Genomic DNA, 25,356 nt, shown 5'->3' with positions numbered 1-25,356 from the left:
TCATGTCTGGGAATAGATTTGTCTTGGGTGACGTGAACTTTCAACGTCGTAGGGTCTTTTTCCTTACGGTGCAACTTACAATCCATGGGGTCCTCAGAAATACGGGTTTCAGGACTCACCGCCAGCACGATCTCTGGAACCTATACAAGACCACTCACTTAGTAATTCCCCTCAGCCTCTGTGACACACTGTAGGTAGCGACTTCCTGGGATGGAAACTTCTCCGCCACCAGCCGCCCGCCCCCTCCCGGGCGCAGGCGGCCCCCCTTTTCCGGGAAGGAACCGAGAAGACAATACCCAGGCAGGCCCCCTAGCGTTCTCGCGATCAGTCCGGCCAGGCCGGTCGGCCGGCCGCCCGCCCGCCCGCCCGGGACGCGGCCCGCACGCTTCCCTCGCAGAGATCCGACGAGCCAGGCCTCGCAGCCCCGGCGGCCCCGGCGCGCGCCGCCCCTCCGCCCCCGGCCCGGGCGACCCCTCGCGGCCCCGCCCCGGCCCGGGCTCCCCGCGGAGGCGCCCGGCCGCCCCGCCTCCCCCACCCGCGCGCGCCAACTCCCAGCTCGCGGCCCTGATTGGCCGCCGCATTCCCGCTTTCCTTCCCGAACCGCCATTTTGAAAATCTTGTTGATTCGGAGGAGCGGAGAGCGCGGCGCGAGCGTCACGCCAGAGAGCGGCCCGCGCGCCTCCTCCTCCGGCGCTCGCCGCCGCCTCCGGGAGCCTCTTCGTGCCTTCGCGCGCCAGGCCCGCGGCGGCCGGCACCGGCGGTGAGGGCTGCGTCGGGGCTGGGGAGGACGAGAGGGCGCCGCGGGCCCGTCCGCACCGCCGCGGCCATTTGGACGGCGGCCTGGGGCGGGGGGAGGGGACGCGGGGCGGCCGGCGGCGGCGGCGGGCCGGGCGGAGGGAGGGGCGGCGCGGCGCCCGCGGTTTCCCGCCTCGGGAATGCCCGGAGCCGCAGGGAAGTCGCCCCCGGGGAGTGAGCGCGGCTGTCCCGGCCGCGGGAAGAGGCAACTTTGAGGTCGGGTTTCCCGCGGCCCCCGGCGTCCTGGGGCCGGAAAGCGTCGGGCGGGTCGCGGCGGCCGCCCCGTCCCTGCCGCGGGGAGCGAGGGGACCGAGACGTGTGGCTTCCTGCCCGCCCGCAGGTCCACAGCATGTCCTCCTCGGGCCCAGCTGCAGAGGGAGAGGGAACCCCCGCCCAGCCCGCGTCCGAGAAAGAACCCGAAATGCCTGGCCCGAGAGAGGAAAGTGAAGAGGAGGACGAGGAGGACGAGGAGGAGGAAGAGGAGGAGGAGGAAGAAAAAGGTGGGAGAAAGTCGCGTCCCTGGTGATGGATTTCACAGAAAACCGTTCTTTTGCCCCCCTTTTTTTGCGCCTGGAAACGCTAAATCGGAGGGATCTCTGGCGAGGTTTGCGGGGTTTATCCCTTTTTGGTGCTGAGCAGTAGCAGACAATGAACTTGGTGAATTCCCGTTGGTAGAAGATATTTGTTAGCGTTGTCATTACGTATCTTGGAGTGCGGTTGACTTCTGGCCAGCAGTGTGTGTGCGTGACGTTTTCTCTTTTGACAGGATGTTTCTAAGTTTCAGATCTGTTTTTAAAACCGTTAGCTTTTGAAGTTGCTAGGGTAGCCGTTCTTAATTTTCGTCTTCTGCTAATTTAAGTAGCGGTGCTTTGCCTCTTGACGTTATTGCGAGGTCCTTCATAAAACCAGGAATGAAGTTACTATGCTAGTCCTGGAAATATTTCGACAACTTTAACATCTTTGCTGAACTTCAGCAGAGGCCCTTTTCAGAGGCTTGGGGGAGTTAACTTTCACGGGGAAACACCAGTGAAAGCTGTTGCTCCTTGAGAAAGTAGTTAAATATGAAAGCAGTGAACTGTGAAAGAGTTCCGAAAGCTGTCTCGGTTTTGGAGTTGCAGAAGAGCAGTATTAACCATTGTTTACCTGGAGGCATGAAACAGAAGAACCTTACAGAATACAGGTACAGCATTGCTTTATCCAGCACACATGGGCAATGCCCGCTTCCCAAAACGTTTGCAGCCACTTAAAAATCCGTATCACGGTTCTTAGCGTCCTCTGATGATGTTATTAGCCCAGTCCAGGTTTAACATAAAGCTCCAGCTCAGCCATACTGGGGAAGAAGTTTGAAGTTTTCTTTCCAGACCCAGGTTTAACTGTCAGTTTCTTTAAAGTCCAAACGTGCGCGGGTGGTCAGCATTTTGTAAATACAATCTGGGTTGAGATTATTACACTGTATGCCTTTCGTTTGTTTAAAGTGGTAGGTGTTCTGAGAAAGGAGCCCTTCCACACTTAAGTTCAAAAATGCTTAGGAAAAAATATAAATTACTTTTAAATTATTCATAATGCAGTAACTGAAATTTGGCTGCAGTATCTCAACTATTAGTCCAAAATTTTCTCAGCGTTTTTTCCTCCAATTTTTTGTTTTTTAGTCTCTTTCTAAAGACAGGGTTTTGATACCACTTAGCTGATGGATTCCTATGTGTCAGGAAAAACTATAGAAATCGTGTAAAAATACTACAAGTGGCAGAGTAATGCTTGGGGGACTGATGATAGTCAAATTGTGATTTTTTTTTTTTTTATCCAAAATTACCCCTAAGCAATTCTGTAGTTCTAATGCTTTTTGTTCTGTTCCCTGATTTGAGGTGTTTGTGGAACAACTAAGATTGTAAAGGTTTTTATCCTAGTTAGTTAGCCCTGAAAATTTAATTCTGCTGCTGAGGCATCCCAGAAATAAGGCAGTGTGGTCCATTCCAAATGAAGGTGGAATTGACTTGACTTGGTGGGGGAGGAGCTGGTAAAAGATGACTTTTAGGTTTCTGTTTTCGGCAACTGAGTTGACAATATTACTGTTTTCTGAAAAATAGAACTCACAAAGGTGAGCAGATTTGGAGATGATTGTGACTTCTGTTTTGATCCACCGCTTTAGGTGCCTGTAGGACATGAAGTGGAGCTGTCCAGTTATTGGCCCTGATAGCTGATTTGAAACTCTTGACTAGAGAGAGATCAGGAAAGTCATTAGCTTATAGTTGGTAATCAGAGGTGAACAAATCATTTAAATCACTCAGGGAAAGGAAGTAGCACAATAACAGGTTTGCTTTAGAGTGCACTGTCTTCACTCTGGACACCATTGCCAGACTGTACCTGCTGGATTCCCTTTATCCTTCCTAATTCTTTCTCTGCAAATCCTTATGTCTCCAAATCTTACCTGTCCTTCAAAGCCAGCTCCAGTGTTTTGATCGTTTTCCCTTAATCCAGAAATAATTACTTTCTTCAACGCAGAGAACTTTTATTTGTAGATTTTCTTTAGTATTTTATCATCTTCTGCTTGGAGTATGATTGTGTAGACGTGATCTCTTTCAAGAGTTATTCAGTGTTCACCCCCCCCCTTAGTATCTAGTGAAGCTTTGCACAAAACAGGCATTCAGTTGAATGAAGGAAAGGACCTTCAGTGATACAGTGTCCTCTTTTTTATCTGAACTTATCTCAGTAGGTAAATTGTTTGGATTTTTAATCTCAGTGTTTTTACGTTTTTAAGTATACGTTTTATATCTTCTAGCCTTTTTTTCTAAAAGCAGTCTGTAAACAATTTAACTTTTTTAGAATGATTTATGACCATTGTTATAAGCATTTACTAAACTACAAAGTAATGTCCTCCCAGTCCATTGCAGTAAATGTAAACTTGTAGAATTTTACCCTATTTATAGCAACCTGTTTTTCTTTCATCTGCTTACTGAATTACTGCTTTTCTTTTTATGTTTTTGAAGTTGTTAGTCTAATCTTAGTCTAAACTTGCTGTTTGATGATGTACCATAAACTAAATCGCAATCAACAGAATTAGGTCTAATCAAAGAGTAGGCTTAGTGAGGGCCTTGGTGATTTTTCACAAAGTGACTGGACTTTCATTAGCAATAATTGTAGTTCAGTGAAAGTTTATTTGCTTTATGATTTTTTTTTAACTGGATCCCTTGTGAGTTTGCCAGGTAAGTAAAATGCTACTCTAAAAATTCAGTGATGCTATTAGCTTATCATTAAGTATTTTCATCTCTCTTTCATCATTTGCTTCTCAAAGTCATGCTCAGAAGAAGTGTAAGGTATTAGAGGTTTCTGCAGTTTTTTCTAAGTTTATCCAGTAAATATGTTTTTTAAGCTTTTAGCTATTTAAGAAGTATTAAATTAATTTCTAGAAAAGAGTCTCATCGTGGAAGGCAAGAGGGAAAAGAAAAAAGTAGAGAGATTGACCATGCAAGTCTCTTCCTTACAGAGAGAACCATTTACCATTGCACAAGGTAAGTTTGTTCTTTTCATTTTATGGTAAAAATGCCTAAATATACAAAATGATGGTCAGCAGTGCTCAGTTTTACTGTTTACCAAGTAGTTATGTATTATGAGTATAATTTTATTTAGCTTGCCCTATTCAGCAAAAGCTATATGTAAATTATGCTTTAAAGTAATTGTGATTAAAATAACTTTGTAAATGTATTAACATGTAATGGGTATTTAATTATTATGGTGGTTTTTTTTTTCTTCTTTTTTTCTAGGAAAGGGGCAGAAACTTTGTGAAATTGAAAGGATACATTTCTTCCTGAGTAAAAAAAAAACAGATGAACTACGAAATCTACATAAACTGCTTTACAACAGACCAGGCACAGTTAAGACCATTTTTCTATCTTTAACCTGGTAACATGTTTATGTATTACAATACTTTACAATAGAAGCATTATTTTAGTTCTGGAAAGGACTTCGGCAGTCAGCTAGTTCCAGTTTCTGTACCATACTAGTGAACAAACTGAGACACATACTTATTAAATGATTTATCATAGAATACATAGATATTAGCAGATAGGATTATAATATCCAGGCCTTGTACTATAGTTGTTTTTATGCCAAACTGAAATTTTAAAATGTGAAATCCAAATTGTGGTGATTTTTAGTGATCTTTAAATGTATTAGAAGAAATTTATTTTTTGGATGTTTCTAGCTATTCAGAATAAATGATACAGTATAATTGTATCTCATTTTGAGCAAATATCTGATAAATTAGGTGGTAATTCTTTGTCAGGGAATTTGTCAGAACAAATCAGTATTTTCATTTACCAGATTACACTGTACATACAACTTCAGTATTTCATATAATTGAGAGGAAATTTTGCTTTGGGTTATGCATGGGCAAAGTGAAGTTTGACGTTGTTAGAATCAAATGTCTGAAGCATGGTATAATTTCATGTCATCCTGACTATAATCTAATTTACCCAAGTCTTATTACTGCTAAAATGGTATTAACTTTTGGAGGTCCTCTGTTATTTTTAAAGAGTAAAATCCATGACTCTCTGATTTGGGAAATAAATATTACTAGTAACTTGTATTACTTAGGAAAAGGGAGTTTTCCTTTTCCAAGTTTCCAAGAAGTAACTTTCCACATCCCCTAGTATTGTCAGGTAACATTTAGTTGTAGTTTTATAATTGCCAGTAAAAATTCACAGATGGAAATTCATTCAAAGTGAAATTGTTATTTTTAAAGAATTAAACTTACAAGCCTTTTATAACGTTAATATTTTAGTAACAAGTACAGTTTTCAGTTGTGAATAAGAAATTTTGAATAAACCACTATTATAAGTGGGAGACAGATACGAAAATAAAGATGTTGGCTTTGAATTTTTTTTATGTACATTACTGGGTAATAGCATTAATAATAAGGGAAACATTTTCAGGTGTCCTCATTAAAGAAGAATGTGGGTCAGTTCAGTGGCTTTCCATTTGAGAAAGGAAGTGTCCAATATAAAAAGAAGGAAGAAATGTTGAAAAAGTAAGTTATTTTCATAAGTGTTGTGTTTTGATCAATGTGTTATAAGTTTATTTTTAAACAAGTAAATATGACCATTTAGACATTTTTAGTAAACTGCTAATTCTTTGCTTTAAATGCCAAGATCTGACTTCTTCATAACTATCAACTTGGGATGTTCATTACTTTCCAATAGTGACTATTAAGAGTATTGAAAACTCACTAAAGACGTTTCTATTTCTTAGAAGAACCGTATACACAAGTTGTTCACATTGTCCAAAATATAGGTCTAAGGGGAATATAATGAAAAAACTCCCCCACTCTTGCTTCCTGCCAGCCACTGTTTCCCCAACTTATAGGTACCATTTAAACTATTTTGAAGATAACCAATTTGATAGGAACAGTGTTCTTCACCATAATGCGAGCAAGATATTGTATTAAGAGCTTTTGTTTGTTAAGTCCACTATAGTTTGTTATAAATAATAAAGATGATTATTCCTTTATCAAGATGCTGTCATAGTGGAGTGCTGAGGGGAAATGTAGTATTTAATCACCAATCCGAAGAATTGTCAAATCCGTGAATTTTGTAGTACTGAAAACCTTTTACATTATTTCCTAGTGAATTGACTTTTTTTTTTTTTTAAGATTTTATTTATTTATTTGACAGAGACACAGCGAGAGAGGGAACACAAGCAGGGGGAGTGGGAGAGGGAGAAGCAGGCTTCCCGCAGAGCAGGGAGCCTGATGTGGGGCTCGATCCCAGGACTCTGGGATCATGACCTGAGCCAAAGGTAGACGCTTAACGACTGAGCCACTCAGGCGCCCCTGACTTTTTTTTTTTTTTTTTTTAATGTAGTCTCCATGCCCAGCATGGAGCCCAACGTGGGCCTTGAATTCATGATCCTGAGATTGAGACCTGACCTGAGCTAAGAGTCATTTGCTTAACCGACTGAGCCACCCAAACGCCCCAACTTAGTTTATTCTTTTTACTATCTTTAAAACTTACGGGCTTCTGGGTGGCTCAGATGGTTAAGCATCTGCCTTCGGCTCAGGGCATGATCCCAGGGTCCTGGGATTGATCCCCACATCAGGCTCCCTACTCAGTGAAGAGCCTGCTTCTCCCTCTCCCTCTGCTATTCACTCCACTTGTGCTCTCTGGCTCTATCTCTCTGTCAAATAAATAAATAAAATCTTTTAAAAAATAAAACTTAATTGGTAAATGATGTTTTCAATTTATTAATCATCAGTTTTGGTATATGGTTGTATTTTGTACATTAGTCAAGATTATTAGGAAAGTACTTTTTAGATTCGGAGAAACATTGGATTTTTTTTAATGTTTGTACCTGCGCCAGTTTGGTTAGCAATTGTGTTTATGTTGTGGAGAATATTTATAAACTTTGCTACATAATAAACTTGGTTTCTTTCATTTTCTGTTTTAGATTTAGAAATGCCATGTTAAAGAGCATCTGTGAGGTTCTTGATTTGGAGAGATCAGGTGTAAATAGTGAACTGGTGAAGAGGATCTTGAATTTCTTGATGCATCCAAAGCCTTCTGGCAAAGTGAGGACCGATTTTTATTATTTCAATACAAATCAATTATTTATAGCCTCTCCTTCCTTTTTTTATGGAACAATTTAATTTGTTAGCAGCATTGCTTGTCAATATTCAGTATTGCCTTCTGCATTCAAAGAATATACCTCTGTTGACATATCTGCAACAGTTTCATGATGGAAATAACATAGAAACCAGACAGCTATCCTCTTATCAGATTAAAAAAGGTATAAGATTGAGAAAAATATTCACTAAATTGATGTTAAATGGACAGAAATACAAACTAAATTCCAGGGTTATATATCTAGAAGGCACTGGAAGAACAGAAACAGGTTGAGTTGAGGATGAGGTGTTGGGTTGGGCAGGGAGGGTATGCAACCTTCAACTAGGTCAGGAAAGATAAGATGGGGGTATATTAGAACTGGGTACTTTCTAGACACTGGAAGAAGGTTATGAAACTAGAACATTAAAAAAAAAAAAAAAAAAACTGACTCTTACAAGTTTCTTGGATTGGGTTTCCAGAATCAGCAGAGCCCAGGAGTTGGACAGGGAAGTAAAATGGCCTTATACGTTCCCCCATTCTTCCCTAAATTTAGATTAGGTTTGCCCGAATTGTTTAACAAATGACATCACTGTTTTAAAATGTCTATTGAAGTGTTAGTTACATGACCTTGCTTTTTAGTTTGAAGTTTGTCAGTATATATTTTCGTATTCTTCCTTATTTTGATAGCAAAGAAATTATGAAGAGATCTAGAGGATCTAGGAGTTCAGGGGAATACCACTGGTGAGGGGAGAGGGCATAAAGATTAGGAATCAGAAAATAACTCTGGGACTTTGGTTTTATCTGCTGTTGGTCCAATTTACCCTTAGCTCAGCAAAGACTGATAAAGGATATTTTTGTAAATTGTCATGCAACTAAAAACCCAAAGGCCATGGTGAATCTTTTGTTTTGTTTTTGATATTTTGAATTGGCTTAAAGATAAGAGATTATCTATTTTTCTAAACTCTTACTATGGCCAGACTTCTACTTAAAAATTTCATGTGACAAATTGAAAACCATTTCTCCAGAAGACATTACTAAGTTGCCTAAGTTATGAGGGATGTGTTTATATTCTTTTCCTCAGTGATTTAGGACCTGATTACTCTCTTAAAAATTAATGAGGACTCCAGAAGCTTTTATATGGGTTATTTTGATATTTACTGTATTATAAATAAAAACTGAAAAACTTTTAAATAACAGCCTATTACATGTAAACACAAGTAATACTTTGTATGAAAAATAACTACCTTCAAAAAAATTAGAAGAATGGTATTGTTTTATATTTTTGCAAGTCTGTTCATGTCTGGCTTAAGAGAAGAACGCTGTATTCTCATTTGCTTCGGCATTTCAGTCTATTGCACATGTTATTTTTTTGCTTCAAGTATGTAAAGAAAATCAGCTTTTCACAGGTAAGTAATTAGAAAAAGGAATATTTTAGGGTGCCTGGGTGGCTCAGTTGGTTAAGCAACTGCCTTCAGCTCAGGTCATGATCCCGGAGTCCCGCATCGGGCTCCCTGCTCAGCAGGGAGTCTGCTTCTCCCTCTGACCCAACCCCCTCTCATGCTCTCCCTCTCTCTCTCATTCTCTCTCTCAAATACATAAATAAAATCTTTTAAAAAAAAAAAGGAATATTTTAAAAGCTTTGAGATAATTACAGGTATTCTTTGATACAATACCAAAACTCCACAGTGATAGTTTATCTAAAGGTTAGTTGTAATGTGGTGTCTGAAACCAAGTCAATGAACTCAGACCTTTTATCTATGATTTTGTAATTGCATTCACCATTTGGAAATTACTGGTTTTCTGAATTATGCAGATCTTCCAAATATGGGCACATTTCCATTAAACACTGTCAAAAAGTCATTCATTAATATAATCACCATCTCATCAGAAGAATCATTAGGTATTGGGAGGCTGTTAGTTCATGGTGATGGATGTGAATTATCCCTGTGAAGTTTTGAAATTTGCCATTGGCAATAAATACCGTCAGTTGTTTTCCTTCCAGTGACAAGCTCATGCTCATTTTGAACACATGTCTTTTAAATACCTGAATCTGAATAGGCAGACTTTTACAGTTCTTTTACAAATGGTGTTTCATGGGAGAGGTAGCTAGCTTAGCTCACAGCTCAGTTGTGCAAGTGCTTTTTCTTGAGAAAACCAGTGAAGTTCAGTAAGTAGCAGACATATTCTATGTGTACCTCCTGTTTTGTTACAGATTGCGTAAAGACGTACTCACAGGTTGAGAGTTAATACAATATTTACTGCTTCATCAAAGGCATTCTTAAAGGAAACACTTTTTCTTTCTTTCTAGTTTGTGGCTGTGAGGAATATAGTGACTACTAGCACAGTTGGCTGCCTCCGCCTTCATTAGTGCTAATGTGCCAGCAATTTTACAACCCTTGCTTTTGCAGAGTCACTACAAGTAGCAACAGATTGAAAAGTGAAAATAATGTCTTGATATTATTATATTATTATTATTATAGAAAATAGTTTTGACCTTGTGGGCTTCTGAAAAGGCCTCAGGAAACGCCAGGTGCATGAACCATATTCTGAGAACCACTCTTACAGCCTTACAGAATCCAACTCTTACATCCACTTTCCGTATCTGATTCTGTGAGAACTACTCTTTAACCTAATGATGCCAATCTCAAGTTATTTTCTACACCACCATACCTTTCTGTCATTTAAGAAAAACACTATAAACTCATTAGTACTGATTTCTTTCTCCATAATAATAAATTATTGAATTAACATTGTTTTACTATCCTTATTTTGTACTTCTGCCTTGATTATCTGTTTTTCAGATTTTGTTCTAAAAAGGGGTGATGCTGTTGACACTAGATTCTGGTTAATAGATTCAACTATTTTTAGAACCAATATAGGAAAGCTTTAAAACATTTATGTATTGTTACTTTTTTTTTAAAGCTCCTTTATTTTTGGAAGTTGAATTTTCTTGATTAACCAATCAAGAAATTGGTTGATTGGTTGAATGATTTAACGTTCTCCCACTTCCTGTATAGATTATCCTGCACCCATCGTCTTCTACTGATTCCATATACAGATTATATTCTTACTACCTCTATCTGGTTCCTGAACTGAGATAGTAAGGGATACCACATTTTTCTAATATATTTGAGTCCTGGATTTCATATAATGAATAGGGAGAGTTTGGACAGTGAGAGTCACCTTTTCTCCAATGAGATCAAAGAATTTATCCAAATGGATTTAGTTCCTGGTACTAGTTGGTAATAGTAACAGGTCTCATAACAAGGATATCTATATATTTTCAAGGAAGTTTTTTATGGAAACTTACAGAGAACCCCTCTGAGAAATATCATTCATCCACTAACTTAAATTCCTGAAGTGACCTACATTGGCTGCTGCCCAGTCTGCCTATAGGAAGGATAGATTTTTTTTGGGCAGCTGGAGGCTATCTTGTGGATTGTACATAGCCTGAGAACACTACATACACAAAACAGCCACCTTTTCTTAATTTTTGTGCAGGTGACAGTGACCTTTAAGACTGGCAGTTTCTAGGAGAGAAAGAATCCATGGTTCTCCTAGCTTCGTGAAAGATTTTGCCTAAAATTACCCCTAACATTTACACAATTGTATATCATAAGGTTATGTTATGGAATTTTCCTTACTATTTCTGCTTATTGTAGAAAATAATAGAGGCAAAAATAAAAACAAACTATACCTATAATTTTGGAAATTTCAATTCCTCAGAGTATATCTTTTCAGATCTTTTATGCAAGGTTACTTTATGGTTTTCAGTTTCAAAAGTTAGCAAATACTCCCCTAAGAAAGCATTTAAGAATTAAATTTGCTGGATAATGTAATCAAATTGTTTCCTCATGTGATCTCTGCTTTTTAAATATGTGTGGTTTAATTAAATATCAGAGCAAAAGCAATACATGTATTTTGTGGTTCTTAATCAGCTTCATAATTAACATACCCAACACTAATTGCGTATTTAGAATCATCAATGAGAATATAATCCTGGCATTACTGAAAGTAGAGCCCAGAGGTAATATGAATATAAACTATATAGATCATAAATTCAGGATGTGTAAAGTGAGGTTTTGTTTCCTTTACAGATGGCTCCAGTCTTTTGATTGGAGGTTCCCCTAAAGCAAGAAGCTCCTCTGGCATTGACGGTTTTAATGCTAATAGGAATGAAATAAATTACAAGTCTAACTCAAAATATTGCCTTGATAAATTGTAAATAACTGAGCTTAATGCAGTATGTGCTTGGGCTTCTAATCCCATGTCAGAACACAGTATTTATTTCAGCATTTGTGAAGAGTCTTGCCTAGGTGTTAGAACACAAATGAAAGGGTATTGATGGTGTGGACAAAAAGATCAACTTGACACTTTAAAGGTGAATTGTTCTCTGTAAAACTGCTAAGTTTGGAAATACTTCTTGAGACAGGAACAAGAATGAGTTGATAAGTTATCAAAAAATGATTGACTTGGAAATATAATAGCCCATTGGTGTTATCTTTATTTTATTGTACACAGCCATTACCAAAATCTAAAAAAAGTTCTAGCAAAGGCAACAAAAAGGAACGGAACAGTTCTGGAATGGCAAGGAAAGCTAAGCGAACCAAATGTCCTGAAATTCTGTCAGATGAATCTAGCAGTGATGAAGACGAAAAGAAAAACAAGGAAGAGTCTTCGGATGATGAAGATAAAGAAAGTGAAGAGGAGGTAAAATGTTAGGGGTTTGTGGGTTTTTTTTTTTTTCTCATTTCTTTCCATGGGGTGAGTTAAATATTCCTGTCAGGTGATAAATATAGCCAGAAAACAGATTCTAGAAACTGTTAGTACCAAAATGGTTTTTTTAATTCCAAAGACACAAAAATAGTTAAGAATAGATCTTTTCTTTCCCTTATGGAGCTTTTGGTTTTATGGCCATGTGAGAGCTTGGAGTTGGAAGAGTGAGGTTGTCTGGATTTGAGCTGGACCTTGAAGATTAGAGTAAGTAAATGGGAAGGGGGGCAGTGCATATACTAAACAGGAATCCAAAGAAACAGATTGCTTTAGAATTTTTTATGTTAATATTTTATCATTGATTTGAGCCATTTTCTGTTTTATGCAAAAAAGGGGTTTAAGGACCCCAGTTATTCTCAACCCATTGGAGATTAAGAGAAAAACGGTGTTTGAAGTTTATTTGATGGGTGGGCAAGTTTTGTATCACTTAGGAATGCCTGCTGTTTTCTTTTATGTGGGCGTATCTGTAAAATTTTGAGAATACTTGAGAATATTTAGTTTCCCAAGTGAAACTTCAGGAAGAGAAGAGCTGCCGAACCATTTAAAAAGTTAGCTTTACCCTCTCCTTGATACATATCCTCAGTAAAGGAGATGACTTCGTATTATAGCTAATAGTGTTTTGGTAGACTTTTTTTTTCCCCCCAGCACCACTCTTTTTTGTTTTGTTAATCACCATACATTACATCATTAGTTTTTGATGTGGTGTTCCATGATTCATTGTTTGCGTATAACACCCAGTGCTCCATTCAATATGTACCCTCTTTAATACCCATCACCAGGCTAACCCATCCCCCCACCCCCCTCCCCTCTAGAACCCTCAGTTTATTTCTCAGAGTCCATAGTCTGTCATGGTTCGTCTTCCCCTCCGATTTCCCCCCCTTCATTTTTCCCTTCCTACTATCTTTTTTTTTTTTAACGTACAATGTATTGTTTCAGAGGTACAGGTCTGTGATTCAACAGTCTTACACAATTCACAGCGCTCACCATAGCACATAACCCTCCCCAGTGTCATCCCTCCCACCCCCCACCAATCCAGCAACCCTCAGTTTGTTTCCTGAGATTAAGAATTCCTCATATCAGTGAGATCATATAATGCATATCTTTCTCTGATTGACTTGTTTCGCTCAGCATAATACCCTCCAGTTCCAGCCACGTCGTTGCAAATGGCAAGATCTCATTCCTTTTGATGGCTGCATAATATTCCATTGTATATATATACCACCTCTTCTTTATCCATTCATCTGTCGATGGACATCTTGGCTCTTTCCACAGTTTGGCTATTGTGGACATTCCTGCTATAAACATCGGGTTGCGCATACCCCTTCAGGTCACTACATTTGTATCTTTGGGGTAAATACCCAGTAGTGCAATTGCTGGGTCGTATGGTAGCTCTCTTTTCAACTTTTTGAGGAACCTTCATACTGTTTTCCAGAGTGGCTGCACCAGCTTGCATTCCCACCAGCAGCATAGGAGGGTTCCCCTTTCTCCACATCCCCGCCAACATCTGTCGTTTCCTGACTTGTTAATTTTAGCCATTCTGACGGGTGTGAGGTGGTATCTCATTGAGGTTTTGATTTGGATTTCCCTGCTGCCAAGTGATGTTCAGCACTTTCTCATGTGTCTGCTGGCCATTTGGATGTCGTCTTTGGAAAAATGTTCATGTCTCTGCCCATTTCTTGATTGGATTATTTGTTCTTTGGGTATTGAGTTTGATAAGTTCTTTGTAGATTTTGGATACTAGCCCTTTATCTGATATGTCATTTGCAAATATTTTCTCCCATTCTGTCGGTTGTCTTTTGGTTTTTGTTGGCTGTCCTTTGCTGTGCAAAAGATTTTTATCTTGATGAAATCCCTTTTTGCCCTTGCTTCCCTTGCCTTTGGCGATGTTTCTAGGAAGAAGTTGCTGCGGCTGAGGTCGAAGACGTTGCTGCCTGTGTTCTCCTTTAGGATTTTGATGGACTCCTGTCTCACATTTAGGTCTTTCAACCATTTTGAGTATTTTTGTGTGTGGTGTAAGGAAATGGTCCAGTTTCATTCTTCTGCATGTGGCTGTCCAATTTTCCCAACACCATTTGTTGAAGAGACTGTCTTTTTTCCATTGGACATGCTTTCCTGCTCTGTCGAAGATGAGTTGACCACAGAGTTGAGGGTCCATTTCTGGGCTCTCTATTCTGTTCCATTGATCTGTGTATCTCTTTTTATGCCAGTACCATATTGTCTTGATGACAGCTTTGTAATAGAGCTTGAAGTCTGGAATTGTGATGCCGCCAGCATTGCTTTTCTTTTTCAACATTCCTCTGGCTATTTGGGGTCTTTTCTGGTTCCATACAAATTTTAGGATTATTTGTTCCATTTCTTTGAAAAAAGTGGATGGTATTTTGATGGGGATTGCATTGAATGTGTAGATTGCTCTAGGAAGCATTGACATCTTCACAATATTTGTTCTTCCAGTCCATGAGCATGGAACGTTTTTCCATTTCTTTGTGTCTTCCTCAGTTTCTTTCATGAGTATTTTATAGTTTCCTGAGTACAGATCCTTTGCCTCTTTGGTTAGATTTATTCCTAGGTATGTTACGGTTTTGGGTGCAGTTGTAAATGGGATCGACTCCTTAATTTCTCTTTCTTCTGTCTTGGTGGTGGTGTATAGGAATGCCACTGATTTCTGTGCATTGAGTTTATATCCTGCCACTTTACTGAATTCCTGTAGGAGTTCTAGCAGTTTTGGGGTGGAGTCTTTTGGGTTTTCCACATAAAGTATCTTGTCATCTGCAGAGTGAGAGTTTGACTTCTTTGCTGATTTGGATGCCTTTGATTTCTTTTTGTTGTCTGATTGCTGTGGCTAGGACTTCTAGTACTGTGTTGAATAGCAGTGGTGATAGTGGACATCCCTGCTGTGTTCCTGACCTTAGGGGGAAAGCTCTCAGCTTTTCCCCATTGAGAATGATATTCTCTGTGGGTTTTTCATAGATGGCTTTTATGATATTGAGGTATGTACCCTCTATCCCTATACTCTGAAGAGTTTTGATCAAGAAAGGATGCTATACTTTGTCAAATGCTTTTTCTGCATCTCTTGAGAGGATCATACGGTTCTTGTTCTTTCTTTGATTAATATATTGAATCACAATGATTTGTGGTTGTTGAACCAACCTTGAAGCCCAGGGATAAATCCCACTTGGTCATGGTGAATAGTCCTTTTAATGTGCTGTTGGATCCTATTGGCTAGTATTTTGGTGAGAATTTTTGCATCCATGTTCATCAGGGATATTGGTCTGTACTTCTCCTTTTGATGGGGTGGTCTTTGTCTGGTTTTGGGATCAAGGTAATGGTGCCTCATAAAATGAGTTTGGAAGTTTTCCTTCCATTTCTATTTTTTGCAACAGTTTCAGAAGAATAGGCATTAATTCTTCTTTAAACGTTTGGTTGGTAGACTCTGTTTTAACTTTGTTTTGATGTCTCCTTCAGTTGTCAGAACTTGCTCTTGTAAATTGGGTCATCTCCCTTGTCTTATTTAGGGACGTGATTAATTGGCTTGACTTTTTGGGCCAAGGTGATTCTTTCTTGTGGATTATAGAATGTTCGTGCATTATAGAATGTTTGCCCACTAGGGGACAGTACATCCTCCCCTACCCCCGCCCCAAACCTCTAGTTGTGAATACCAAAAATGTCTCCAAACATTGCCAAATGTCCTTGGGGGTGGGGGCGGGAGGATCACCTCTAGTTGGTAACTACTGGATTAGAAGGAATAAAGATGTAATGAACTCTGATTTTATATGTGTGTGTATTTGTTTTTAGGTACTTAAAACCCATGATTATTTTAATGTCAGATTTTATAAAGACTTCTATAAAGCTAAGTATGAAATGCTTCATAATTTACAAAAGGATATTACAAGTCTAGCAGGTATTTCATAATATATTTTTGGAGCAAGGGAAGATGAGTAATCTCAGCCCTAAGGTTTTTATGGAATAGATTTTAAGGACATCAAGAGGGAAACATGTTTGTTCATATGTGAATCTATAACAATAGCAATTTTGCAGTAATAATCATCCTCATTCAACAGATTCTGGGTTGTTATTACATGTATTCACTATGCTTCCTAAAACCTTTTTAGAGGCAGATTTAAAGCATAAAAAGTTGTCATAGAATATAAACATCTAATTTTTCCATAGAGGCAATGTGATTATGAGCATGGGCTTTGGAAACTATCTGGGTACAAATCCCAGCTGTACCTTCGAGTATGACTGGGCAGATTACTTATAAACTCCATACCTCAGCTTCTCATCTGTAATACGGGGTTGATAACAGTAGCAGCCTCAAAGGCTTTTCAGTGACTTTATTTAAAGCACTTAGAGCCGTGCTTTGCACAAGTACTATGTAAGTATTAGCTGCTGCTATTACTGTTAGTATTAAGATAACCTTTTATCATATGTAATACTCCTAAATCCAGTCTTCCTGTCATTACTAAGATGCAGGTTAAAAGGTGAGGAAGCATTTTATACTCATTTTCTTACTTGCTTTCCAGATTATTGTCCTATTCTAAGTAGAATTACTTGAAGCTTGTGAATATAGATGACCTCTGATTTATAACCATATTGGTTCCTGGACAGTGATCACAAGTGGAACTGTCCCACTTATAAATCAAAGCCTTTCTGCAGGACCATAAAAAAGGATCATTTGCTAGAAACTCAGGTCAAATGGTGAAAATCCACGTAGGAAAAAAAGAAAACAAAATAGGCTTTTACAGACATTATATAAAGTCACACAACATAAATGCTGTATCATAATGCTCTGTTCTCTGCTTTGGTTTTTCTACCTGGGCTGATACTGACAAACTTCGTAAAATACAGTCCAGTAAAATCTGGACTGAGAAATACTTTTTTTTTTCCTTTTCCTCAGTCTATTATTCATGGCTCTAAAGGCTATCTCAAATTTAGGACTATTCTCAAAAACTTTATTTCTGATTCTGTTCGTACGAAAGGTAAGTACTAGCAGTAGGAACAGAATTTCTCTGCTGTGTTTCCCCCCCCCGTTTTTTTTTAAAGATTTTATTTATTTATTTGACAGAGAAAGACAGCGAGAAAACACAAGCAGGGGGAGTGGGAGAGGGAGAGGGAGAAGCAGGCTTCCTGCGGGGCAGGGTGCAGGGCTCAATCCCAGGACCCTGGGATCATGACGTGAGCCGAAGGCAGACGCTTAACAACTGAGCCACCCAGGTGCCTGTTTTCCCTTATTTTTCCATTTTTTCAAGGACTCAGTTAAGTGTTAACTTCTTTAGGGACTTCATAAGTGGCATTGCTTTTGATTATTACTATGAAAGGACCTCTTCTTTTTTCTTTAAGATTTTATTTGACACAGAGAGAGAGATAGTGAGAGTGAGCGCACAAGCAGGGGGGAGCGGCAGAGGAAGAGGGAGAAACAGGCTCCCCACTAAGCAAGGAGCCCAATGTGGGGCTTGATCCCAGGACCTTGGGATCATGACCTGAGCTGAAGGCAGCTGCCTAGCCAGCTGAGCCACCCAGGCGCCCCATGGACCTCTTTTTCTAAGAGGCCATAAAGAAGAGGTAAAGGTTGATTGGAAAAGTTGTGGATTGCCTGTAGATAGAATTTTTTTGTAGATTCTTTTCATAGAATATTACTAAGTTAATATTACTTACTCTGTTTATTTCCTGAGACAGACTTTTCCTTTATAAATAAAAGACTTGTCCCCTGTTAATATTTTCTTGTTTTATTTTAGGTTCTTGGAGTAAGTAACTATGAAGTTGGGTAGATTAATGTTATCTTTGGTTTCCTCTGTAAATTGAGGGCTTTGGACTAAATAATATCATATTGCTAAAGTCAGGACTCTCAAGCAGAAATCCAGTTCAAGTTATAGTTGTCCATTGACCAGTTATGTGAGGTTGAGTGTTACTTATTCACCTGCTCATTTTCATACTTAGCTGTGTGGCAGAGTAGGAGTTTTTTTTTTTTTTAAAGGTTATCAGACTTTTTTTTTTTTAAGATTTTATTTATTTATTTGACAGACAGCGAGAGCAGGAACACAAGCAGGGGGAGTGGGAGAGGGAGAAGCAGGCTTCCCGCTGAGCAGGGAGCCCGATGTGGGACTCGATCCCAGGACCCTGGGATCATGACCTGAGCCGAAGGCAGACGCTTAACGACTGAGCCACCCAGGCGCCCCAGAGTAGGAGATTTATAAGTAAATTTATTATCTCTTAAAGGTAGTATTGAAGTCACTGAAAACCACATAGTTTGAAATGTCAGGTTTTTTAGTCTTTTGTAAGAATACGTGTCATATTTAAGTCTCTTAGCGTGTAATTGCTCAGACACTTTGTTGGAGGTTCGCTGTACCTGGAGCTGTTTCTATGATAGGCTGTGAGTGGTTCACGGCGGCTTTAAATCTTCCTTTTCTTTAGAAGTAACTCCAATAAGAAGTTGCTCTTTCTTTCCAAGAGTGACTTCATAAAAGAGCTGTTTTTTTTTTTAAAGATTTTATTTTTTTTTATTTGAGAGAGAGAGAATGAGAGATAGAAAGCATGAGAGGGAAGAGGGTCAGAGGGGAAGCAGACTCCCTGCTGAGCAGGGAGTCCGATGTGGGACTCGATCCCAGGACTCCAGGATCATGACCTGAGCCGAAGGCAGTTGCTTAACCAACTGAGCCACCCAGGCGCCCAAGAGAGCTGTTTTAAACTTACCATCTTGGCTCTTGGACATTTGCTTAGTTAGGGCAGTAGGAGGAGAGCAGTTTAGAATTAGGACGAAATTTCTTAAAAATGGGGGAATAGGAAAATGACAGGTTTTGTTATTTTCTATAAACTTATTCTGAAGATCATCTGGTTCCTATATTGGATTAGCATCTTTAGGAGAAGATTGCTAAAATGAACCAGTGAGATTAAACCATACTTAGGTATGGTAAATGTACCACTGGTGTTAGACCTTAGGCATAGAGAAGTACTGGAGAGTACAGAAAGGAGTCGTGCTTCCCACACTGGAGAACACAGTTCTGATAATCTCTTAGACCCTTAATGGCATACTTAGTTTTTTAAAATTTATATTCCTTCTGTTTTTCTTAGTGTTTTTATAACATTCTTAGAGCTAGAAAAGTATACAACAAACTGAATTATTATTTGGCATTTAAAATATGAGTGTTCCCATATGTATCAGGAATGTCTTCAACTGAAAACCTTACTAGTGGAAGTTCTTTTTTCTTTCATGACAAGAAATCCACAGACAGGCAATTTGGGGCCAGTACATCAGCTTGAGAAAAGTTTCAGGAACTTGAATAACCCCTTTCTTCCTGAGCCACCATCTGCATAGGTGGCACTTAACCTCATGATCATAAGATGGTGGTTGTACCTTTAGGCATTAAATCCCTGGTCCAGATAGAGACGAGCAAAGGGCTTTCTTCTAGGAATGTTTTCACTTTTTTTTTCCCCCAGAAGGGATGCCTTTTGCCAGAGATCTCCGTGTAAGTTGCCTTGGCCAGAACTTTATCACCTCTCTACCTCTAGCTACAGGGGAGGCTGTGAGGTCCAGGTGGTAGCTGTCTTGCATCTGGGGAGGAAAGCAAATAAAGATGTTGAGTGAGCCATCCTACAATGTTTGCCAGATCAGAGAAACTTTCAGTTTTAGTTTTTGGTAAACTTAAATATTTGGACCATTCAGGGAATTACTTGGTAGCAGTGAGAGAGTGAATGTAAAAGTTTTGTTAGTCCTTAATTATGTTCTAAAAAATAAGAATCCCCCACCTCCATCTCATAAGTTGATCAGCAGATTTATAAAGCCATATAAATTACTATCTTTTTTAAAGATTTTATTTATTTATTTGACAGACAGGGACACAGTGAGAGAGGGAACACAAGCGGGGGGAGTGGGAGAGGGAGAAGCAGACTTCCCCCGATGCGGGGCTCGATCCCAGATCCCTGGGATCATGACCTGAGCCAAAGGCAGACGCTTAACGACTGAGCCACCCAGGCGCCCCCAAAACCATATAAATTATTAAAATCTTTTGCTGGAAGGCAAAGTTGAATAATCACCATAATAAAATCTTAGACTTAAACTCGCTTTCAGAATCTTTTGTGAAATATAATGAGCCTCACACATTCTTTACTCTTGGCACTCTTGAGTTTTCTCAGCCAAGTTGTTAAAAGAATTATTTTAAGCTAATTTTTATTTTGTTCATCTGTTCACCCAGTACAACCTTTCTGCTGTGAGGACAGGATTCTGGCTCTGTGACAGGCGTCTTTTTTGGAGACCCTCCTTCAAGAGCCCTGCTGCCTATAAAAGATAGGTAAGCCTTTTCTCCCAAGATTTTTTTTTTTTTTGACTTCCTTCAAAAAGTGCTTGTTGTGTCATTCCTCTGATTCTATGCCTTCACGGTTATCAGAGATACAGAAAATCCTCTTCAAATTCTAAAGAATTTCTATTACTAATCTTTTACAAAATTAGATCACAGTACATGGTACTATTGAAATTAATGGCAGCTGTCAATTTTTGTGTTTCCCTTTTGTCTGTTTTGCATTAAAACTTACTATAATACTGGATGGTTCTGATTGAACCACTCACAGCAGATTCAAAAATAACAAGCCAGAATCTTAATAAATCCCATGACAATTTGGAAACTAGCCTTTTCTTGATTTTTTTTGAACTGAACTACCTAATTTTTTCCTGTATATTTTGATGAAAGACTCAAGTCTTGACTCTTGTTTGATTAAATAACATAGTTAACTCTCATGAGTACCTCCCAACATTTTTCCTTTGTAATGCCACATAATGGGTTTGCTATAATTACTAAAATTTTCAAAATATTTTGAGATTTTAAGGTTTGGTTTTTGTTTGGACAGAGACAGCGAGAGAGGGAACCAAGCAGGGGGAGTAGGAGAGGGAGACTTAGCCACCCAGGCACCACTTACGAGAGATTTTAAAGCAGGGGTTTTTCATGTTATTACTTCTGTATTATTCAGTTCAATAAATTGAGAGTACACTAAGTGCTGTTGAGGTTCCAGAAAATATTTTCTACCCAAATGCCACTTGAAAGATACTTAATACAGGATTCCAAAAGAAAATATTTCTATCTATTGCTGAGGAAAAGCTTTGGAGAGAAATGATAGAGGTACCAGTTGAAACTTACCTTGGGGGAATAGAAAGGAAAGTTGGACATGTGGACAGAGATGGGGAGCGAGAAAGTCCAGGGTCTCTCTGACAGACACACTTGTTTGTGGTTAGGTAATGGGTCCAGAAGTAAAGCAGTGAGAGATGAAGCTAGAGCAGTGTGCACTGACGCCAGACTCTGGAGAACTCAGGAGGTTGGGCATTGGTATAAATAATAGATGCATCATTCTTGTTTATTCAGAATGATGGTCTTATTCTACCTGAATTTTGCTGAGAAGGAAAAAAGAGAGAGACCTGGCCTCTGTCTTCTAGGAACAGTCTACCTGGGGAGAGAGTAAGCATTTCTTGGTAAATACAAGGAGCAGACTTACTGAGAATCTCCTATGTGCCGTGTACTTTCACATCTTATATCTAAGTCATTCTTGACTCCCGAGAGAGGATGATATATCCTCGTATTTGTACTCCAAGGATATAATAAATATATATATGTATTTTTTTAGTATTGAAGTACAGTTAACACACAATGTCACATTAGTTTCAGGTGTACACTTATATTTTTTAATGTCCATATTACTCTTTCCAGAGCTGCTAGTTCATATGCTTCTGTCTTCAGAGTTGTCTATATAGAACTGCTGATTTAGATTGAAATTTGATTTAAGCAATAGCTTTAGATAAGTTAATAAGTGTATATCCACTTCTGATTATAAAAAAAACCTAAAAGCTGTTGACATAAATATATAACTTAAATTATCTTATTGACTAATTTATCTAGTTCCTGCCTTTAACCTATATAGCTCCAATAATTTATAATCTAGACCAGGAATTGGCTACTATAGCCCTATACACCAGATCCAGCTTATCGCCTGTTTTTGTACAGCCTAGAAACTGAGGATGGTTTTTTTCCATTTTTGAAATATTTGTTAAAATAAAAAATGAAGATTGCAACAGTAAGCACATGTAGGCAGCAAAGCCTAAATTAATTACTCTCTGGCACTTATAGAGAAAGCTTGGTGAGAGATGCAAACTATAAATTTATCATCTTAGAAGACTTATAGCTGGGTGAGTCTGCTGCAGGGCTTTAAAAAAATGCGTATGTCCCCAGCCCTCACCCTTGATGATTTACCTAATGGTCTCTTTTCCTTTTCTTACATGTATAACCTTATAGGTAAGTTGTGCCAGAAGACAGTTATATTAAAAAATGAAGAAGTTTGGCTGCTGTTAGTAGCAAACATGTTCTCCTAGCAAGCGGAGTGGTGCTGATGACACAGAACCTCAGGGTTGGAGTAGATCTTGAACAGTTCTCTAGTTTGCAAGAATCTTTTCCCATCTTCATCTTCCCAATAATTACATAGCAACCACCTAAGTACTGGTTCTGAGCCGTGCGCCGGAGATCAAGAAACAAGACAGGGTGTCTGCGGTCAGCAGTTGGTAGAAAGGGAGAAGTCAAAGATTGGGAGGAAAAAAGTAGAATGTAACTTAAAAGCTAAAAAAGAGATTTGGACAAGATAATGTGGAGGCTCAGAGGATAAAGGGTATTTACCTCTTTCTAGGGACATGTGGGGAGCAAACATCAGACAGGCAAGTTTCACAGGAGGTAACAATTTGAGCTTTTAAAGGGTAAATAGGAGAGGTCAGCAGAGTGAAAGAGATTTGGTAAAAACTATACAAAATTGGATTACACTAAGGCCCATCTTAGCTTTAAAAAAAATTTCTAAAGAAATGATCCTGGGGCCCCTATAAAATTTGGAGGGTAAAAGGCCAGAGAGCCCTAATAACAGAGTTTGGTGATCCTTTGTTACTATTTTGCATTTTCTGCCAACTTTTTTTATTGTTATCATTGGTAACATTTGTATGTAATGGACAAAGTTAATTTTAAGAACATAAATAGGTCATATCACTGGCTTATTTCTGTCATTTCAACTCTGGCTTAAAAGAGATATGTAGGTATGTTAGTCATTATAAGCAACTAATCTATGGTAGGAGGCACACTGAACTGAAGAATCAGAGGTCTTGCTTCTTACTCTGTAAAGGCATCGGCTCTCAACTACTCAGATACAGTTTCCTCCTTTGTAATGAAATAAACTGTTTTGTCTTTTTTTTTTTTTTTTAGCTCATATAAGATAGTGTACTATAGAGATGCCTTTTTCCTTTTCCTTTTAATTACATTTTAACCATGTCCTGGGTTCAGAGTACAAGTAAACCATACCCTAAAAACGATACAGAGGTGAACATGACAAATACTTAAATGGCTGCTCTACGCCCAACATGTTTAAGGTTGCCGGGGACGGATAGAGCTAATAGATAAGGCCGCGGCGTGTCTGTTCCCATGGAGATTGTCAATACACCCTTAAGAAACTTGTGATAGGGTGGGAAAACAGGCTGTAAATAACTAGTTGAATAAAGCTGTATATTAAATGTTTGTTTTCTCTGCTACCTGATATTTATTTACTCATTTGATCCTCACAACAATTCTACAGATAAGGCCACAGTTCATCGAATCTCCGATGCCTATAAGGCATCATTTTAATGTAAATTATAAAATGCACCCCAGTCAGATACTGCTGAGATGAGAAAATGTGAAAAAAAAATGTTAAGTTCAGCAAAGTCTGGTATTATTACCTCCATTTTACAGATGAGGAAACAGGCCCAGGGAAGGTAAGTGATTTGCTTGAGAATACAAAATTGGTCGGTAGTGGAGTCAGGATTTGAACCAGGAAATTTGGCTCTCAAATCTGTGTTCTTATTCATTGCCTCACAGGAAGTAGGGATACATGAATTGTAGGCCAAGTACTGTGGGACCACAGATTAATCAGTTGGTGATAAAATGAAAGATTCAGAGGGGGTGGCTGGATTTGGACTTATGCATGAGATTTTTCTAAGGAGAGGAGGGAAGTAAGGTAATGAGGATTTGAAAGTTCCTATAGAGTATAAGTGGGCACACTTTCGCTCTCCTCCGCTCTCCCCGGGCCTCTTTACCTCCAAAATACCAGATTATTCACCTTACTTACCGGAAATTATCCATTGCGTCCCAGTACCAAGGTCCTTTGGGATGCCCCATTTTTCATAGTGACCTCTTCTATACATACCTGAAACTTATCATTAGGGCAACGGAGGTGATTCTTTACATCAGCAAGCTAGTGGGAGTTAGTCTGATTGCCTCTCTGCTCAAGATGAAACCTGAAGATATGTGGTTCTATAGAGTTTGATTATTTTACTACTCCCATTTTCACTGCTACTCCATGCCAACAACATTTTATCACTTTTTTTAATTCCTACCTTCAACTTGTCACAGAATAACTTGTAACTGGTTACTAAAGATAAGTGAAATCCGGTATAAATAACATAGTTTATTATAACAGGGATGTTTGTGGGTGCAGTACTATCTACGAGAATATAATGAAATAAGCACAATACATCATGGTTAGTTAACACAGTCTATCTTACTGCTTTGGTTCTGTGTATCCTTTATATGTGCCTTGCTTTTAAAGAAAACTTTAAAACTTCCAAGTTACTACATGTGTTTAACAAAAGAATTCCTTTACAAAATTTTGGAAGCACTCATAATAGTAATAATAGCTAATATTCATTAACCATTTCCTATGAGCCTGGCACCATACTAATGATGTGATGTGTGGTGATTAACATAACAAAATAAAATTTTTTTAAAAAGTACTTTTAATGTATTAATGCATTTATTTTTTTTTTTTAAAGATTTTATTTATTTATTTGAGAGAGAGAGAGAATGAGAGATAGCACGAGAGGGAAGAGGGTCAGAGGGAGAAGCAGACTCCCTGCTGAGCAGGGAGCCTGATGTGGGACTCGATCCTGGGACTCCAGGATCATGACCTGAGCCGAAGGCAGTCGCTTAACCAACTGAGCCACCCAGGCGCCCCTGTATTAATGCATTTATTAAGTACTATCATATTTCCCTCATTTTGTAAATAAGGGAAGTGGGGCCAGAATCTGAAACCAGGCAGCTAGCCTCCAGAGCCCACACTCTTACCTGTTAGGTTTCTATAGTGCGTGTGACCATATGTTTACAGTGTTTCTCTTAATAGGCTAGTTGTTCACTTAAAAAACTGGGGAACACTG

At 39.0% G+C, this 25,356-nt stretch overlaps 1 protein-coding gene across 1 annotated transcript in view; it reads left to right on the top strand.

The window, feature by feature from the left end:
• Positions 1–579: 579 nt before the first annotated feature.
• DEK (DEK proto-oncogene) overlaps positions 580–25,356 on the top strand; it is a 33,557-nt gene continuing 8,780 nt past the window's right edge. Inside the window, exons 1-7 of the mRNA XM_028107412.2 lie at positions 580–760; positions 1,136–1,295; positions 4,200–4,301; positions 4,554–4,663; positions 5,724–5,818; positions 7,234–7,354; positions 11,910–12,098. Of these exons, the coding sequence (XP_027963213.1) occupies positions 1,145–1,295; positions 4,200–4,301; positions 4,554–4,663; positions 5,724–5,818; positions 7,234–7,354; positions 11,910–12,098 (768 nt within the window). The 5' untranslated portion in view covers positions 580–760; positions 1,136–1,144. The remainder of the gene's footprint in view (positions 761–1,135; positions 1,296–4,199; positions 4,302–4,553; positions 4,664–5,723; positions 5,819–7,233; positions 7,355–11,909; positions 12,099–25,356) is intronic.

The sequence above is a fragment of the Eumetopias jubatus genome, unplaced genomic scaffold, assembly GCF_037043125.1.
Source record: "Eumetopias jubatus isolate StellerSeaLion01/CBP00866 unplaced genomic scaffold, mEumJub1_p1.0 scaffold_6, whole genome shotgun sequence".
NCBI lineage: Eukaryota > Metazoa > Chordata > Mammalia > Carnivora > Otariidae > Eumetopias > Eumetopias jubatus.
The sequence above is the reverse complement of the archived record's forward strand: the minus strand, read 5'-3'. Positions and strand labels throughout refer to the sequence as shown.